This window comes from Mesocricetus auratus, unplaced genomic scaffold, assembly GCF_017639785.1.
Source record: "Mesocricetus auratus isolate SY011 unplaced genomic scaffold, BCM_Maur_2.0 Super-Scaffold_100003, whole genome shotgun sequence".
Lineage (NCBI taxonomy): Eukaryota > Metazoa > Chordata > Mammalia > Rodentia > Cricetidae > Mesocricetus > Mesocricetus auratus.
The window spans coordinates 7,277,011-7,297,603 of NW_024429188.1; the positions used below are offsets into that span (position 1 = coordinate 7,277,011).

Here is a 20,593-nt window from a genome sequence, read left to right on the forward strand (position 1 = left end):
CAAAAACATGTGAAATTCATATATTTTTCCAAATAGGAAAGATTTTTCTTGACTCTTTGAAAACTTTATTGATATTCTATCCTCATACCTTTGAAATTTACAGCAAAGTGAAATCACCAAAATCTACAGAAGTTAATCAGCTCAAGTATGTTTAATGAGGAGAAATTAAAGAAAAAAATGGGGAGAATGACTACCAAATATTTCATTCTATGATAGATTTTTTTCTAGATAACATTTCTCTGTGTAGCTTTGGAGCCTGTCCTGGAACTTGCTCTGCATACAAGGCTGGCCTTGAAGTCATAGAGATCCACCTGCTTCTGCTTCCCAAGTGATGGGATTAAAGGTGTGTGCTGCCACCACCACCACCTAGCTTATGATAAATACTTTTATTTAGTACTATTAACAAATGAGGAACAAAGTAGCATAGAGGATACTATAATTAGAATAATTTCAGGCAGATGTAGGTCAAATAGAAGGAGAACAAGCCTTGATAACCTCAGTCAACTCATGAAAAATGGTCAGCATTCATATGGGATGCTTAAAATTAGGATTGGGACTAGCATTGTGGCTCAGTTTGGTACAGCAGTTGCCCTAACATGCATGAGCAAAGTTTTCAGTTCAGTCTCAACATCACATATACCAGGCATGATGGCACTGGGGTGGAGAGGGTTAGAGGTTCAGAAGTTCAAGGTCATTTTTGACTATAGCCTGGGTTACATGAGACCCTACCTCAAACAACAGCAACAATACCAACAACAGCAACAAAAAACAAACCACAAAATTAAGATTGAATAAAGACAGCCACGAAGTATAGGTCATTATTGTTTAAATTCTAATGGTGTCTTTGAGTGTGGGTATCTATAAAATATACATATTTCACCCATTATAAAGTGCTGTTGGTTGCCATTACATTAGACTTGGATTTAATCTAAGTGCCTAGCGTAGGAAGTTTATTATATTTTATTTGAGACATAGTCTGATATATTCCAGATTAGCCCCCAATTTGATATGTAGCTGAGAATGGTCTTGAACTTCTGAGCTTCCTGCCTCTACTTCCTAAGTGATGAAACTATAGGCATGTACCACCATGTCCAGTTTGTTTGATTTTTAGGGACTGGACTTCTCTGCTAACTGAAGTACATCTCTCTAGACCAGGCCTCCTTAAAATTGCACCTAGATATCTAGCACCTCCAGATAGAGTCTGAACAAAAGATGTCACTGAAAATCAAAACAGAGCAAAACCACCCAACAAGAAAAAATAGGTCCAGTAGACTACAGCAGGTTACCATTTTGAGTGAACATTCTGTGTATTTTTTATTATACTAGTGATTATAGCCAAGGTAATGTAGAAGTAGAAGAAACAGCTGAAAATTTATGTTTAAGAGTTAAGCATGATGCAGACCCCTATAATTCCAGAATTTAGGAGATTGAAGCAGAAAAAATATTGAGTAAAATGCCAGATCTTGTTTCTGAAAAAAGTATAGTGTTTTTTTAATATTCACTGTAGGGCTCTTAATTTTTCTCCTAAAATAGTTTTATTATCCTTTCAGAAATGTTTCTAGATTCTGTTTGAGCCACACAAGAAAATAAATGCTTAATTCCTTTAAAGCCCTCCCCCAATGCTGTTTAGTTCTATTTCCTTTGTTTTCATCAGATCTAGCCATAGATATTAAGTGTCGACCCAGGAGCAAAGAAATTATCTTGAATCTAAGGGTTATGAATTTGGCTTAAATATATATGTTCCAGTCTCTTTGTTTAATAGATCTTATAACCTGATTAAATCTAAAACAAAGACCAATGCTTTGCAAAAGGGCAAAGGATGAGGGTGGAAGGGGACAACTGTGGTCTTGGAAATATCACTAGTTCCTAAATATTTCTGTGAGTTATTTTTGGTTATTTGTTGGATAGACTTTAAAATAAAAAGCTGGGTGGTGGTGTCCCATACTTTTAATCTCAGCACAGACAGATCTCTTTTGAGTTCGAGGCCAGCCTCAAACTACAGAGCTAGTTCCAGGACTACACAGAGAAGCCCTGTCTCAGAAAATCGAGAGAGAGAGAGAGAGAGAGAGAGAGAGAGAGAGAGAGAGAGAGAGAGAGAGAGAGAGAGAGAGAGAGAGAGAGAGAGAGAGAGAGAGAGAGAGAGAGAGAGAGAGAGAGAGAGAGAGAGAGAGAGAGAGAGAGAGAGAGAGAGAGAGAGAGAGAGAGAGAGAGAGAGAGAGAGAGAGAGAGAGAGAGAGAGAGAGAAAGGAAGAAAGCAATTGATATGTATAAGAGGCTGAATAATGACATCTCAAAGATGTCTTCATCCTTAGAACCTTACATTGTTAAAAGTACCTTTGCAGATGGAACTATCAGACATTATCTTAGTTCATCTACTCAGCAGTCTTTTTTTGGAGGGAGACAAGCTGGCAATCATTCTAGCAAGATCTAAGAATAGAAACAGAGTTTGGAGTGGTTCTGTTGCAGGATTTGGTCACCAAGCCAGATAGCCTAGAAAGCTGGAAAAGGCAAGGAATTAAACAGTTGCCTTGGGCCCCCAGAAGAAACAGTGCTGCTGTCTGGATTCCACTCTAGTGTGATTCACTGTAGATTTCTGATTCCTGTTTTTTTTTTTTTTGGAAGATAATACGTCTGTGTTTTAATCCACCAAGTTTATGCTAATTTGTTACTATAGCAATAGGAAATGAATACATAAATCTAATACAGTTGTCATTTTTTGGTTTCTCAACAAATAAACATTTTGTGTAATGTGCCAGACTTATGCTAAGTGCTAGAGACACAAAAAGGGAGAAAAGGCAGACACAGCCAGATTTCATAAAGCTTATAGTAGGAGTTTATACTCAGTATATGTAGAAATCTTGGAGATTGGAATTAGCAAAAAGATGAAAGGGTTGTTAAATATGGGTTTGTTGAAAGGAAATGAGAGGGTTAGAAGTAGAAAGAAACACAGGTACCACTCCTTTGCTACCTCATTTTTCTTATTTTCAGGTGATTTTCTATTTACCAAAGAGTTACTATTAACTAAAATATTGACCTTAATCTAAATATACCAGTTTTCCGGCAAATATTCCTCTTTTCAGTTCTGTGATTATATTCATGTTTCTATACTGTGTTTTGTATGTTCCCCTTTCCTCTTTAACAGTTTTCCTTGAACTTTCAAAGGTTATTAAAATTTTCTTCCTCTCCTTCCTTCTCCTCCCTCCCTCCCTCCTTCCCTCCCTCCCTCCCTCTCTACCTTCCTTTCTTCCATTCACAGGGCTCCTCCTGCCTCTCCCTCCTGGGTGCTGAGATTAAAGGCATGTGCCCCCACAGCTGCAGCCACTACCACCACCACCACCACCCAGCTCTCTCTTTCTGAGATGAGGTCTCACTATATAGCCTACAAAGACCAAGGACTCATTAAGTAAACCATATTGACCACAAATATAAAATGCGTCTGCTTCTTAAATGCTAGTATTACAGCATGAACTTCTGTGGTTGGCTAGCTAAGCTCTACATTTTTGGCAAGATTACAACAATGTGAATTTGTTCCTCTACTCAGTCTGTGATAGAAGGTGATATATGATGTTGACACATATTACTGATAATATAAATTTGATCACTTGACTACAGTATTATATGTCAGATTGTTCCTACTATAAAGTTTTACTCTTTTCTCCTCTGTAGATTAATAAATATCTTAGGAATATATACTTTGACACTGTGAAATACTTCTCAGAACTTTACTAATTTTTGGTGCTCTTTGGTGTGTTTACACAGGCAATCTACACTGTAATTAGGGTGTTCTATTTTTTTTTTATAAGACTGATCTGCAACTTGCTGGCCCAAGCTGGCCTTGAACTTTTGATCCTCCTGCTACAAATGGCATCTTCCTATTTTCACCTTTTCATCTATATTTATCTATTGGCACTACCCTTTAGCTTTGTGTGATCTTTCCTCAATATGTCTGTTAAGTTTCTGAAAATTTAACAATAGAAGAATTTGTAGTTAAGATTTTAGTATAGTTAGTAACAATGGATATTATATACTTTGCGTTTATCATAAAATTCAAATTTAATTGAACACTTGTATAAATTCTTCCTAGTTGATTTAATTTTGGCAATAGTTATGTTAGGTAAAGATAGTTATTTTCAGGTTAACAGATCTGAGGTTTAGGCGCATTAAATAACATGGCTAAAGAGGGTACTCTATCATTTATAGTTTTATGTGCATGTGTCAAATTTATGATATTTTTAGCTGGGCAGTGGTGGTGCACGCCTTTAATTCCAGAATTAGGGAGCTAGAGGCAAGTGGATCTACAGAGCTAGTTCTTGGACAACAAGGGCTAGGCAGAGAAACTCTATCTTGAAAAACCAGAAAAAGAATCATTCTGCTGGTATAATGGCACACACCTTTAATCCCAGCACCAGGGAGACAAAGGCAGAGGATCTCTGAGTTCCAGGTTATCTTGGTCTACAAAGAGTTCCAGATCAGCCAGTGCTATATAGCGAGACCCTGTCTCAACAAAACAAAACAAAACAAAAAGGTTTCTTTTTCATTGTTTATTTGAACAGCATAATTTGGTTGTTATTCTTATTGTTTGGGTATAGAACCCACAACCATGAGCATGTTCTACCACTGAACTATATCCTGCCTTCCTCCCCTCCACTGGGTGGTGGTGATACATGCCTTTAATCCCAGAATTTAGGAGGGAGAGGCAGGAGGATCTTTTTGAATTCAAGGCCAGCCTGGTTTACAGAGTGAGTTCAGGACAGCCACGGCTATGCAAAGAAACCCTGTCTTGAAAAAAACAAAACAAAACAAAAATAATATCTTCTCTCCCCACTCCCTCCAACTCCTCCCACTTTCTCAGTCCTTTCAAATTCGTGCCCTCTTATTTTTTATTATTACATATACAAATATGTAAGTGCAACCTTCTAAGTCCATTTGTATTGTTTATATGCATGTATATATTAATATCTTTAAACTTAGCATGCCAATTTAGCATGGTATTATTATTGTTCAGGTCTTGTTTCAGAATCCATATTGTTGAAATTTCATGGGTATAGACTCTGTGTCATATGTACCACCTTCCTAGTTCTCTGGTGGTTACAATCTTCCTGCCCCTCTGTGATGTTTTCTAAGCCTTTGGTGTGAAGGTTATGTTATAGATGTATTAACTGGGGCTGGGCACCCCAAAATCAGTTGTTCTCTGTACTTTAGACTAGTTGTTGCTTTCTGTAATCATCTCCATCTGCTGCAAAAAGAACCTTATTTGGTGAGGGATAAGAGCTACATACCCTCTTAGGAAGGGCTTAGGTGTCTGGATGTGTCTCTATCTTCTTTTTAGGTGGTTTCTCACAAAGTTACCTAGGCTAGCCTCAAATTCCTGGGCTCAAGTGACTCCTACTCTAACATTCCAAGTAACTTAGACTTCAAGACCACTGGTACTCATCACCATATCAGTCTTCTCTGCCTTCATTATGTTAAGTATTTTAAAACAATAAAAATAAGTGTATTCTGTTTAAAATCAGATGTTTAAAATTGAACTGCTAAAATTCAAGGGATATCAGTTAGCATTGTCAGTGAAGGAAGGCTTCACCCTGATGTGTGTTGAGAATTAGTCTCTAAAGAACAGGTTAATGGTTAGCTTGTCATAGTTTAGTGTCCATGGGTAGTCAGGTCTATGAAAAGAAAGACTTCTTTCTTAGATTTCTAAATGTAGGGCACAAGCTTATTGCATGGGAAGCTAAATTATAATAGGAAGCTATATTGGTGAGTATAGGCAGAACAAAAGAATCAAATGTTTCTGCATGTCCTCCTACTAAGGCAATAGATTGACCAAAAGAAGTGAATGCCCAGATCCCTACAAAATGATGATGTATTTGTCCAGCTGATTTGCAAGATAGTGACTCTGGTTCTGTATGTTATTCCCCGGTTGACATACCTCTTTTGATAAAATCCATGGCTTCACAGCATGCTAGGCAATGGTACACCACAAAATTATGGTCCTAGTTCCTCAACATGTATCTTTACTACCATTGATAAAGCACCTTTCTTTATGCATCAACACCATTCTTGTCTTTAAAATTTAATGTGGTTATAAGTTTCTTGCATGATACTTTGTTTAGAACCTTTTTTTGTTTTTTGCTACCTTGGCATGTGTTTATTTATTTTATTTACCTTTAGTTATAGTTTACACCAGTTACCATTGGGAAGTGATTTGTGAGTGAGGTGGCTTCAGTCACTGCTGTGAATCCTGTTCTGAGAGGTAGATGATAAAATTCAGCTTTTAGTGTTGCCTTTGTAGTTTATATTGCTTCAGCAGGCCAAGAAACTTAACATTTTGGAGCATTTTTAAAACTTTCCTATTAAAAATAACTACAAATAATGTTTTGGATGTATGAAAATAAAAAATACTAGAGCTTTGAGTATAGCTCTAGTAGTAGATGACTTGTCTCATATATTCAAGTTTCCCAACACTGAAGGGAAAAAAAGAACTAGCAATATGATGGAAAGTGAGGATATACTACTCAGCTTAAGAAATGAAACATAGGGACCAGGGAGATGGCTCAGAGGTTAAGAGCACTGGCTGATCTTTCAGAGGTCCTGAGTTCAATTCCTAGAAACCAAATGGTGGTTCACAACCATCCATAATGAGATCTGATGCCCTCTTCTGTCCTGCAGGCAGACATACAGGCAGAACACTGTGCACACAATAAATTAAAAAGAAATGAACATAGAGATAATGCTTGTAAAGCTTGGGACATGTTTGAGCATTTAATAAGCAATAGTGGTAAAGCTGAAGAAGTTCATGTTCAGGAACATTCATTGAGCTGAACATGGTAGTAGTAGTGCCTTTAATCTTATTACATAAAGGGTTTGTGGCCAGCCTATGCTACAAATAAACTTTAAAAAAAATGATAGGATACATTGTAGGTAGGTACTATTTTGAAATCTTTGTACTATTTATGCTTACCTGAACAAGTTATTTCATATAGTTTTTATATCATTGTTCTTTCTTTTACATTTGTAAAGATAGATCCATGTCGCCTGATCTAGTTTTGTAGATCATTGTTGATGTTTACATTAAGAGTGAGATTATAAGACCATAGTTTACCTTTCAGAAAAGAAATGTACCTAATTTTGTATGTGACTCGTGGCATATAGTTCACTGGGATGAGGAAGGCATGGATGTGGGACCAGCTCCTGTGCTTAGTGCCTAAAGGCAGACTGGGAAGCAGAGAAAGGAGAAATGACTGATTCTCAGCTGGATTTCTCTTTTTTCCCCTTTTTATATGCTCTGCACTCCAGCCAATGGGATGGCATACCCACATCCAGGTTAGGTTTTAACCTGCTCAGCTAATTGTCCTTAAAAACACCCTTACAGGCCACAGAGAGGTGTGGCTTATTGATGCCTGAGTGTGTTTAATCTGATCAACCTTACAATCAAAATTAACCATTGTATTGATACCCAAACATGTCACTTTTAAAGCACAATACTTCAAATGTCTCATGTTTAATAATGCACAATATGTTTAATCACTTGTTAAGAATCTCAATTCTTAATGGATCTAACATTGTCCCCCCGCAAAAAACCCAAAGTACCAAGTCTCTTTAGAGACTCAGATTAGTCTCTTAACTGTGAACTCCTTTAAAGTAAAAAAAAAAAAAGTAAATTATTTTTGGTTGTGAGCCTAGCCTTTAACAGCTGAGCCATCTCCCCAGCCCAAAAATGTAAATTATACAGTTCCAGCGTAGAGTGTCACATGTCAAACATTCCAATTCTAAAAGAAATTCTAATTCTGAAAGGAATATAACAAGGAAAGCTCAGACCAAAATCTAGTAAGGCAAACACCAAACCCTGTAATTCTGTTTCTGGTTTGCAGCGCTAATGGCTGCTTCATCTGGGTTCTAACAGCCTTGGGTAGCTCTGACTCAACTCAGTAGCTTGCACCATTCATAGTCTCTTAGTGGACCTTGCATGCCTCTGGCATCTCTAATCCCTATTGAAATACAGGCTTCACCTTCACAGCTTTATAAACAGCCTGATCAGGTGCTCCAGGCAGAACACCTGACACTGCTATGAGTCTTCTGGCCTCAGCAGCTTTCTGGAGCTAAGGTTTCCCCAACATTGCAACTCTTGCATTTGCATGCCTACAAAACCAGCACCATGTAGATAATACCAAGATCCTACTGGAACAACAGCTTCAGTAAACTCTGTGTGCCTTCAGGCTGCACCTGCAAAAAACACTTCTGTAGCTCTGCTAGAGCAGGCTGCCCTGGAGGCAGTCTTTGTTTAGTCACTCTTAAAAATATGTTCCTTATCTTGAATAAAATACCTATGGGGATTAGTCATGTTGCTGTTATTCTATATCTCAGAAAAGGTTTTGTGTGTATTTTTACTGTTCTTCATATTAAAATTCATTAAATGTTTAGCCATCATTTATAAAAAGATAGTATTTCTTTTCAGTGTTCTATGGAGTAGTTGAATTCTATTTGTTTAATTTGAATTTTACATCAATTTACTATCCATATAAATTAGTAAGTATAACACTGAAATTTTATTCTTGCTGCTTTTTTATGATCTTACTTGGGAATAGTAATATTTATGTCAAACTGATTTATAATTACTAACACTATCCAGCCCTAGAACTTTTTCTTCATCTCAAATATAAACTTTATACCTATCAAAATGATAATTCTCTATTTATTACCCTCCCTAACTCCTGATAACCATGATTTTACATACTGGTTTTGTTTGTTTTTGAGACAGAGTCTTAGTATGTAGTACTTGCTGGTCTGAAACTCACAGGTAGACCAAACTGGCCTCAAACTCAACAGATCCATTTGTCTCTGTTTCTTGAGTTATGTGATTAAAAATGTGGGCCACCACACTTGGTTTTACTTTCTGTTTTGAATTTGCCCTTTTTAGGTATTACATAGAAGTAAAATCAGCAGTGTTTGCTCTTTTGTGTCTAGTTGTTTTTCACTTGGCATAATATTTTCAGGATTGATATTGTCACACATATCCTGGACAAGCAAGATGGTTCAACAATGTAGAAGTTCTTGCTGTGCAAGCCTGATGAGTTGAGTTCAGTATCCAAAGCTCACATGGTGGAAGGAGAGAACTGACTCCTCAGTTGTCAGGTTGAAGCTTCAACATATGAAGGGGAAACATAGACATTTAATCTACAATTCATAGGAAGAACTGCTGGCCTTGCTTAGTTCTGACCCCTCATGAGGGGAACTGCACGACTGGTAGGCTGGTGGATTTTTGGTTTACAGATTGGACAGATGTTTAGATCTTTAGATTTTGCAGTTTACGAGGAGAGAAAGTGAAGAATCTTTCTTGGTGTCTAATAACATCTTAGTACAAGCTAGCTCTTGTGGAAAGACTTCTGTACCTCCATCATTTATAATAGCACCACTAGATGTTAAGGCATCCAGTGCCCTTCTTAGTAAATTTAAGACCCATAAGAGGGCAATTGAATATGAGGAGGGGTAGTCACTTTTTTTCCTTTTTTTACGCCCAACGCCCCCCCCCCAGCCTGCCACCAGCTCCACCAGTCCCCCACCCAATCCCCACTCCATTCCCCAGGGAAGGTAAGGTCCTCCATGGGGGAATCTCTAGAAGAATCAAAGTAGACAATTCTCTCATTACCTTAGGGGTAGTCACTTTTTAACATGAATAAAACCCACATTTATTGCTTATTCAAAACTTAAAACAGTGATAGGAAAAATTAAGATATAAACAAGCAAAGAAAAGCCAAAGTTAAGGAAAGAGAAAATTAAGGTTAAAATATTGGACCATGATATTATGAAATTTTACTTAATAGTTTATAAAGATCAATTAAAACCCCATAGCTTCACATTTTGGTGGCACTTGGGAAGCTGAGGCAGGAAAATCATGAGTAGAGGCTAGCCTGTGTTATATAGTAGGATCCTGCCTGAAATAGTCAATAACAGCAACAACAAAAGTTTTGAAATGTGAACACATGCAATTTTTAAATATTTAAAAGCCTTCATGAACTGAAATATTTGTTTATTTCTGAGAAAGGGAAGAAAGTGGTAGGATCAAGGAAGAATACATGGGGATCTTCAACTATGTGAAATTTCAATCATTTAAAAGGTATAAGGAAATACATAGTAAGATGTTAAGGTTCAATAAAGATGATTATTAGTACTTAGTTCATTTGTTTGTTTTAAAAATTATCTCACTGTGTCTCAGGCTGGCTTGTGTCTCATTAGGCAGTTCAGGTTATCCTTGAACTTGCAAAATCTCCTACCTCAGCCTCCCAAGTTCTGGTATTACAGGTGTGAACCATCACACCTGGCAGTACATTAGTTTTCTAAGTTTAATTTTTATTCTTTTAAGTTATAAAATGATAAATTGCAGTAGTATATTTATGGAGTACAAAGTGGTCTTACGATTGATCAAAGTAATACACAGCAATTAAATCAAAGCAAACTTATCTTCAAATATTTATAGTGATAACACTTGAAATTTACTCTCATTGGATTTAAGATGTACAATGTATTATTATTTTCTATATTTACTATACTGTGCATAGAAAGCCTTAACTACTCCTGTGTAATTGAGGTTTTTGTATCCTTTGAATACAAAATCCCCAATCTTAGTCATTGTTTCCACTCTTGTTATAATTTTTAAAAAGAGAAACAAAATTCAAACCTCACACCAGGGACTTGAAACTTCAAAGCTTTAAATCATAGTAAAATTTAGATGACAAGAAATTTCAGTGTTTAACTGTTATTATCTCATTCATGAAGCCTGAGCTGGCTGTAGTGGTATGTGGTACATACCTATAATCCCAACAGTTGGGAGGCAGAGGCGGGGCATCATGAGTTTCAAGCCAACTTTGACTACATAGAAAGACTGTCTGAAAACACCCAACAATAATGACAATAATAATTTTATAACCCTAAGTAATCTTAATACTAAATCCTTATATTCTACAAGAAACAGAAAAATATAACAATTCATATGTGAATACAGTAGTTAAATTCTTTAGTAAAATTTTAATAGACTTCACCAATGAATCATAGTTTTTTGCTGTAAGTTTTAGGAATTTAAAAACAAGATACAACAATAACGTAGTGAATGTACTAGCTAGGTTTAATATCTCTAACAATACAAGAATAGGAGATAAAAGGAATTTAAGACTAATTCTATACTAGGAAACTTACCAATAAAACTCATGTTTATATTAGTAGGTGCAGAGAAGATATTAGGTAGGATTCTGCAGATACTCTTAATTAAAAAACAAAACTAATGCATGTGTATATTGAAGTCATTGAACTTTAAACAAATTCTTTATAACATAAGTCTTTTAAGCTCTAGGCCAATAAAGTGTTTTTATGAAAATCTAATTGGAGATAGTCATGACTGTTAGCACCTTTTTTTCAATATTGCTGCTATTTTAGCAAAATCAATAAGGTTAGAAAGTAGAACAGTATAAATATAAGAGATTGACTTATGACTTATCATTTCCTGTTGAAAATAAAATATCTTCCTGGAAAATTTGAGTCTCTGATCCTTCTATTATATAGGATGACTAGAGGCATAAGCCTTCATTATACTGAATATTTCAGAGCATTGATTGCCTCAAGACAGCAGAGCAAAAAGCAACTCATAGTTCATCTTGTGATGTCAAGAGCAGATTAAGATTTTATAGGAAAACTGTCGGCATTGGAGACATGACTCAAAGGGAGCTTATTGCCAAGCCTGAGTTTGATCCCCAGCACCCATGTAATGGAAGGAAAGATCAGGCTGCAGAGGGTTTTTCTCTGATCTCCAAATGAATTCTATGGCATCCCTTACACACACAGTCAAACACAAATAAATACATGTAAAAACAATTCTAACATTCCCCACAAATATAGCTGAAAAATGTCCAGTGTAGTATTAAAATATTAAACCCTCGGGGCTGGAGAGATGGCACTGGCTGCTCTACTAGAGGTCCTGAGTTCAATATCCAGCAACCACAAGATGGCTCACAATCATCTGTAATGATATTTGGTGCCCTCTTCTGACCTGCAGGCACGCATGCAGGCAGAACACTGTATACATAATAAAGAGATAATTTTTTTTTAAGTATTAAACCCTCTGACTTCTGTATATACTGTGGCAATTCAAGTATGTACACACAAAGTAAATGTAATTAAAAATGAATTGTTATTTTTGAAAAGAACAAAAACACCTCTAAGCAAATTTGCAATAGGAGACCTTAACAAAGTAGGTATCTGTTTAAAACTAAACCTGTAAAGTATTGGTGCATAGGCTGTAATCTTAGCTACTTGGAAGACTGAGACAGTAGGATCATGAATTTGAGGCCAACTTGGACAAGAGAGAGCAAACCCCATTCCAAAGGGTAAAAACAAAGCGCAGTATAGTGATACATGTTGTAATCTTAGCATGGAGGCAGGAAGCTCAGTTGTTCAGTGCCATTCTGGCTACATGAGGCCTTGTGTCATAAAAAGAAAGAAAAAAACAATACCCCTATTTCCAAGAGTTAAGCCTAAGGGTGATGTCATATGTTGTCAGATACGGTAGTGAATACTTTTAATCCCAGTACTCAGAGGCTGAGACAGGCAGATCTCTATGAGTTCCAACAGCCTGGCGCATGTAGTGAGAACATGTCCCAAAAATCAAACAAACAAAACCAACCAACAATGTTGACCCACATACATAACTTAAGTGGTGAAACGTGTTCAGTTGTTTTTGTCAATGCTGGGGATCAAACACAGGACCTCATTTCTCATTTCTTCAATACCTGAGCTATATTCCTCAAATCTCTCTTCAAATCTTCACTTGGTTTGTTGTAATTAAAATTAAATCTGTAATCTGATGTCTTCAATATATCTACTGTGATAGCTAAAAATACTGTGTCTGACTTTAGCTCATATAGTTGTGCATGCTGTCACAACTGCTGTGAGTTTACATATGCAGCTTTCCTGTTGTATCCCAGAAACATTGTTTTATTTATTTGTTTGTTTATTTATTTATTTATTTATTTATTTATTTGCTTTTCAAGACAGGGTTTCTCTGTGTAGCTTTGGTACCTATCCTGGCACTCGCTCTATAGACCAGGCTGGGCTCGAACTTACAGAGACCCACCTGCCTCTGCCTCCCTAGTGCTGGGATTAAAGACAGTACCACCACTACCCGGCTAGAAACACTGTTTTATTATAGTCATCCACCACCTCTTTACAATCTTTCTGGACATCGTCTGCAACAATCCCTGAGCTTTAAGAGGAACAGGGTATGATACAGATGTCCCATTTGGGACTTAACACTTTGCAATCTCTTGTTGTCTGCATATTGTTCAATTGTAGGTCTTTGTGTTAATCACCATCAACGGCTAAAAGAAGTTTCTCTGATGAGGGTTAAGAGATGTACTAATCTATGGGTATAACAGTAAGTCATTAGGAGTTGGTTTCATACTAAGTTCTTTTAGCAGGTTTTCCTCTAGGGCCTGTGACCTGTCAGAAGTTCTTAGCTCCAGTAACAGTTTGGCCTCTTTGTTCCTTTTTTTTTTTTTTTTTTTTTTTGAGACAGGATTTCTCTGTGTAACAGTTCTGGCTGTCTTAGAACTCACTCTGTAGACCAGGCTGGTCTTGAACTCGTAGAGCTCCGTCTACCTCTGCCTTCCAAGTGCTAGGATTAAAGGTGTGTGACACCATGCCTAGTAATTTACAGAACTTGTTTGTTTGTTTGTGTGTTTTGTTGGTTGGTTGGTTGGTTTTTCAAGACAGGATTTCTTTTGTGAAGCCCTGGCTGTCCTGGAACTTGCTCTGTAGACCAGACTCACGGAGACCCACCTGCCTCTGTCTCTCCCTAGTGCTGTGATTAAAGGCATGCACCACCACTGCCTGGCTTAGTTCATGTTTTAAACTGGAACTCTGATTAATATTTTCAGAAGATTTGTATGGGATAAATGTTTTTCTCTGTCCTTATTTCTAGAAATACAAGTATTTTTCCTTTCTTAACTTACTTGATAGTTTAGTTTGTTTAACTTCAGAATTTTAGGATTACAGTCCTTCAGGATTTTGTAAACATTGCACCTATGACTTGTAGCCTAGCAGATTAGTGGTCAAGTGCTTATTTGAAGGTCTTTCATTAGTTAGTAGCCCAATATCTGGAAGTTTAGAGCAGTTTTATTTTAGCAATCCAGAAATTAAACTGGAATAAATGTCTATTCTTGGTCTGATTTTTAGAGATCTTCTAGCTATGAAAACTTGGAGATTTCTTAGGGAAACATCACAATTATCTATTTTATTACTTTTTGTCAATTAGTTTTGAGATAATGTAAGCATTATACCACCAAACTGTAACCCAAAGCCCCGAAGATATTGATGTTATGTAGTTTTGTTTATAGCCTAGTTATAAAATGTAACAATAGTTGCATTACCCGTTCAAAAAACTAAATTAATTAAGAAAGGATACCAGTGATTCTATAGATATTGAGAAAAAATTGGTAGGTGTAAGATATATATGTGGACAGTAAAACACTCAATTGACATTTCTGTGTTATTAATTTGAAACTCATTCTTCCGCTTTAGGACCGCAAATTAACTAAAGCCGAGCAGCAACGATTCAAAGAAGAAGCAGAGATGTTGAAAGGCCTCCAGCATCCCAATATAGTTCGATTTTATGATTCCTGGGAGTCTATATTAAAAGGAAAGAAATGTATTGTGTTAGTGACTGAACTAATGACATCAGGAACCTTAAAGACGTAAGTTGAGTCTGATAGTACCAGTTGCGACGGAAATCACTCTAAGGGCTTGTAGAGGGGCTGGGGCTATAGCTCAGTGAAATAGCACTTACTTAGTATTTTAAAAAGATAATGATGAGCTGGGTGGTGGTTTTACATGCCTTTAATCCCAGCACTCAGGAGGCAGAGGCAGGCGGATCTCTATGAGTTTGAGGCCAGCCTGGTCTACAAATCGAGTACCAGGACAGCCAGGACTACACAGAAAAATCCTGTCTCAAAAAAACAAAATAAATAAATAAATAAGTAAATAAATAAATAAATGGTAATGAATGGCGAGGGTTTGGCCAAACTTATACATCTTGTAAGGAATAACTACTATATAATTATAGTTTGTTGTTTGTAACCAATTTTTCATTTGGTATGAATTGATTGTATAATCAGTTGTAAATAATTAAATGCAAAGTGTAAATTTCCCCTAATCTTTTACAGTAAAATTTTATGTAGCATGACCTCTAGTGACTTTAGAAGTAATTATTCAGACAGAGAGAAGGGTTTCCTTTTTAAAATGATGCTTCCATTCCAAAAACTCATTCTAGTATGGTTCTTATTTGAATTAAAACTGCTAGATTTTGTAGAATATCTTTTGTCATAGGTTATACCATTTTTTTGATGAACTGTGATGTGGGGTGATAAACTTAAATGACCTGTAAAGTGACTGAAGTCACTGAAAGTTTAGATGAGAATGATGGCTTAGATAGATTTCTTTTTTTGCTACAGCAGACAATAGAGAATACCTCAATCTGGAGAGATAGATAATTCAGTGGCTACGGGTACTTGCTGCTCTTGCAGAAATCAGAGTTCAGGTCATGGTATCCACATCGGGCAACTCACAACTATCTTTAACTCCAGATCCTGGGGGGGTGGGTCAATGCCCTCTTCTGACTCCCACAGGCATTTGCACATATGTGCACATTAACATATATAAGTAAAAATAAAAAGTAAACCTTAAAATTTATTCAGGGGTAGTATTCATAGTAAGTAAATAAGCAGAGCAGCTCACTGGGAATGTTTGTTTACATATGATCTTTGTTTCTTTGTATAGATACTTGAAACGATTTAAAGTCATGAAGCCAAAGGTCTTAAGAAGCTGGTGCAGGCAAATTTTGAAAGGACTGCAATTCTTGCACACAAGGACTCCTCCTATTATTCACCGGGATCTGAAATGTGACAACATTTTCATCACAGGACCCACTGGATCTGTGAAGATTGGTGATCTGGGGCTTGCAACCTTAATGCGCACATCATTTGCTAAGAGTGTCATTGGTGACTAGTATTTTATAGTTTATTGGCTGGGTGTTAGATTTGTCAGTTGTATAGGACTGGAACAGAGATGATGAGTCAACTATGGTCTTGGGAAAAATTTTGACCACTGCTTATTTTTTAACATTTTATTTTTGTTACACATAAACACTTGTTTTTATTGAGACAGGGTCTTGTGTAACCCAGGCAGGCCTTAAATTCACCATGTAGTAGAAGATGACCTTGAACTCCTAGTCCTCTTGGCTCTTGAGATTTTAGGACCCAGCTGGCACACTTAACTGTTAATGTGCTTTGAAATATTTGTTATAAGTGTGGTTTTAAATCCCAATTATATGAAAACTGACTTATTTCCAATATACCTAGCGTGTATATATTTTATAGAATTAAGTAAGAACTATTATTTTTTTAAATTTATCTTTATTTTACATGTATGGGTGTTTTGTCTACATGTATGTCTGTGCATATGCAGTGCCCACAGAGATCAGAAGAGGGCATTGGAGTCCTTACATCTGGAATTACAGACAGTTGTGAGCCACCATGTGGGTGCTAGGAGCAATGCCTGGGTCCTCTGCAAGAGCAGCAAGTGATCTTAACTGCTGAACTATATCTCTAGCCTCATCTTTTAAGGATTATTGAAAGATTCTGAGGACTTAAGGAATAAAATTTACTAAATTAATTTATCCAAACTTGAACTAAAAAGATATAAATAAAAATAAATCAGATTTTATCTATATCTACCTAGCTGGTTTTTTTTTTGAGATAGGATCTCTGTATTATATAGTTGTGGTTGACCTGGAACTTGCCATATATAGTAAGCTGGCCTCATACTTAAAGATCCTACTGCCACTGTCTCCTGAGTGCAGGCATCAAAGGCATGCATCATAGTACCCAACCTTTTATTTTCTGAGACAGAATTTCATTATAGACCAGGATGGCCTTGAACATACTATGTAGCAGAGAATCACCTTAAAATTCTGACCTTCTTTCTTGTTACTGTTAAAGTATTAGGAATCTAAGAGTTAGCCACCATGCCTGTCTAAAGTTAGATTTTTTTAACATGTTAACCTAGCCTTGAATTGTACTTTAAATGTACAAAATGTTAAATTTGCTTTTTTTTTTGAGGCAGAATCTCTCTAAATAGCCTTGGCTGTCCTGGAATTTACTATGTAGTCCAGGCTGGCCTTGAACTCAAAGAGGTCCTCCTATGTTTCCCAAGTGCCAGGACTAAAGGTGTATACCACCACACCCAGCATAATTTACAGATTTGCTTTGAAGGAGCAGAAATTAATAGATACTTTTTAGGGGAAAGAAAATCTTGATGAATATATTTCTCTTTAATAAAAATATGGTTGTGGTATTGTTTTGTAGGTACTCCTGAGTTTATGGCTCCAGAGATGTATGAAGAACATTATGATGAATCTGTAGATGTTTATGCTTTTGGAATGTGCATGTTGGAAATGGCTACTTCGGAGTATCCGTATTCCGAGTGCCAGAATGCAGCCCAAATATACCGTAAAGTAACCAGTGTAGGTATAATTTTATTCCTTTTACTTCACAAATTGCCATATTTTGTGTTGAAATTGATAAAGTTGACTTAGTGGAATTTAATTATGGGACAAGGTGTGGCTTAGTGGAAGAAAAGATACCCCCCCATTATATTTTTACTTTCATGATGTTACTTTAACAATTGCATGTAGAAAAGATTTAGGTTTGCAAAAACTTGTCTTTATGTACTTGAACTCTGTTAGAGTCATAAAATGCTCTATATTATTTCAGAGAAAATGTACAGGTATATCATCTTTAATTGTGGTACAATTTTAGATATTAGATTGTTCTTAATTTTCTGTTTTGTATTTTCTAAGACAGCATCTCTCTATGCACCTCTGGTTGTCCTGGAACCCACTACATAGATCAGTGTGGCCACAAACTCACAGAGATTCACCTAGCTCTGCCTCTGAAGTACTGGGATTGAAGGCATGCACCACCACCCTCTGGCTTGATTGGTTTTAATTTTTTAATCTTTATTTTTCCTTTTTTATTAATTTATTTTTTACATTCCAATCCCAGTTCCCCCTCCCTTCTCTCCTCCCTCTTCCCCCATTCCCATCCACCTCCCATCTGCTCCTCAGAGAGGGTAAGGCCTCCCCTAGGAAGTCTACTAAGTCTGTCTCATCATCTTGTTGAGGCAGGAGATTGGTGTTAATTTTTAAAGTTGGATAATAAAGATTGACTAAGAGAGTTTGAAGGACTATAATACATAAGTGCCCAATTATGAAAAATAGTTCAGTATGTAGTTTAACAGGTAAAACATGTGAATCCCTGATATGAATAAATTTTTATGTTAGAAATTGCAAAGACTGCAATGACAATAAGTGTTTGCTATCCTCAGAGAGCTTACATCTCTAGGAGGAGAATAATATCAATTAAGAAATAACTACTGCCGGGAAGTGGTGGTCCATGCCTTTAATCCCAGCTCTTGGGAGGCAGAGGTAGGCAGATCTCTATGAGTTCAAGGCCAGCCTGACCTACAAAGTGAGTTCCAGGACAGCCTCCAAAGCTACAGAGAAACCCTGTCTGGAAAAAGAAACAAAAGAACAAACTAGCAAGATGTGGTGGCACACACCTGTAATCCCAGAACTTGGGAGGCTGAAGAAGGTTGTAAATTAAAGGCCAGCCTGAGCTACATGATGAAACCTTAACCTGAAAATAAAAAAGAAGTATAAAATAAAGGATAGGAGTATAGTAAGGGATACAAGGTAGAATTGGAATGTTTTCATTGTTTAAAGTAGACTACTTCACATATGGCTGGCTGGCTAGATATAGACCATGAAAGAGTTTGTAGTGTTTCAGGATGTTAATAATAAGAGTTATTTTTAATCCTTTAAATTATTTTAAATAGACAAATGACAATTGCACACGTTTACGGAAAATAGTATGATGCATACAATGTAAAATCAAGGTAGTTTACCTGTAACTTCATTTTCATATCATTTTTGTGGTAAGATATTTAAAACTTGCTTTTTAAGTTACTTTATTGTTGATTATAGTCATTGTGATGTGGAGTATATTTCATAAGTTTGTTCCTGCTGTTTATTTACAACTTATATCCATTAAACAACAATTTCTGATTCCTTCCCAGCCTCTGATAAGAGCTCAGAAAAAGCTACAATGCCTTTTTGGTTTGTGCCCTTTATTTAAAGAGCCCTAAGCATAGAAGTATTTTGTGCTTGATTTATAAATTATAGTTCTATAACTGTCTTCAATTACATATAGAAAAAGACATAAATTGCCAAAGAAATCTGGAAAAGGTCAGTGGAGAGATCAGAAAGGACATTTTCTATGAATAGAATAACATTAACAGGGTCTCACTGTGTCACTGAGGCTGACCTGGAACTTATGACCCTTCTACCTTAGCCTACCAAGTGCTGTGCATAAATATGTCTTTTTTGTGTGATTCTGGCATCAAATTCAGGGCCTAATGAAAGCTATACAAGTGCTCTACCACTGATTCATACCCTAAGCATAACTGTAATTTTGAATGATTTTTTATATTAACATACAAAAATGTCATATGACAATTTGCATTTCCACCTCTCTCAGAGTTTCTGGAATTTTGGATCCAAAATACCTGGTAGTGCATGTCTATGGCCCCAGCTATTTGGGAATTTGAAACAGGATCATGAAACTTGGTATATAAGTGAGATTCTGTCTCAAAGGAAGCAAGCAGACAAACCTACTTTTTCTCTATTCAAAATTTGTTACTCTATTTGCTTTAAAAAAAACATTTTCTGATTTTACTTTAAAATGTATTTATTCATCATGTGTGTGTTTGCATGTACACTCATGCATACACATGTGTATGCACATACAAATTCTCACAGTCATTTTGAGTATGGAGTCTAAAAGACAACTCTTGAAAGTCAGTTCTCTTCTGACACATTGTTGGAGGGATGCTGGAAATCAGGTCAAACTTTCTCACTGTCATTTAATTTACATTTAATTTGTTGTGTATGTACGAGTGAATATGTGCCACGTGGTAAGTATGGCACATATCCAGAGATTGAAGTCAGATTGTCAGGTGTGGTGGCAAGCACCTTTTACCTGCAGAGGCATCTTGCAGGTTCATTATTGTTTTTGTTTTTGGTTTTTTTGTTTGTTTTTTTATGAGACAGGGTTTCTCTGTATTGTTTTGGAGGCTGTCGGTCCAGCCCAGCCTCGAACTCACAGAGATCTGCCTGCCTCAGCCTCCCGAGTGCTGGGATTAAAGGCGTGCGCCACCACCGCCCGGCTAAATTTTTAAAATTATGTGTGTGTTTGTGAATGAGTACTTGCATGCATGTTTATGAATACCTTTGGAGGTGAAAAGAGGGTATCAGAAACCCTGGAGCTGGAGTATATGGTTTTGATCCACTCAGTATGGGTTCTGGGAATCAAACTTGTGTCTTCTAAAAGAGTAGCAAGTGCTCTTAACCATTGAGCCATCTCTCTAGTCCTTATTATGTTTTCCTAATATTCCCCCCTACTATTTAATACTAAATTGTGAGAATTCTCCATATTAA

General features: G+C 36.5%; 1 protein-coding gene across 1 annotated transcript in view; it reads left to right on the forward strand.

The window, feature by feature from the left end:
* Wnk3 (WNK lysine deficient protein kinase 3) overlaps positions 1–20,593 on the forward strand; it is a 134,328-nt gene that overhangs the window by 30,929 nt on the left and 82,806 nt on the right. The window contains exons 3-5 of the mRNA XM_040744002.1: positions 14,563–14,735; positions 15,817–16,037; positions 17,403–17,560. Of these exons, the coding sequence (XP_040599936.1) occupies positions 14,563–14,735; positions 15,817–16,037; positions 17,403–17,560 (552 nt within the window). The remainder of the gene's footprint in view (positions 1–14,562; positions 14,736–15,816; positions 16,038–17,402; positions 17,561–20,593) is intronic.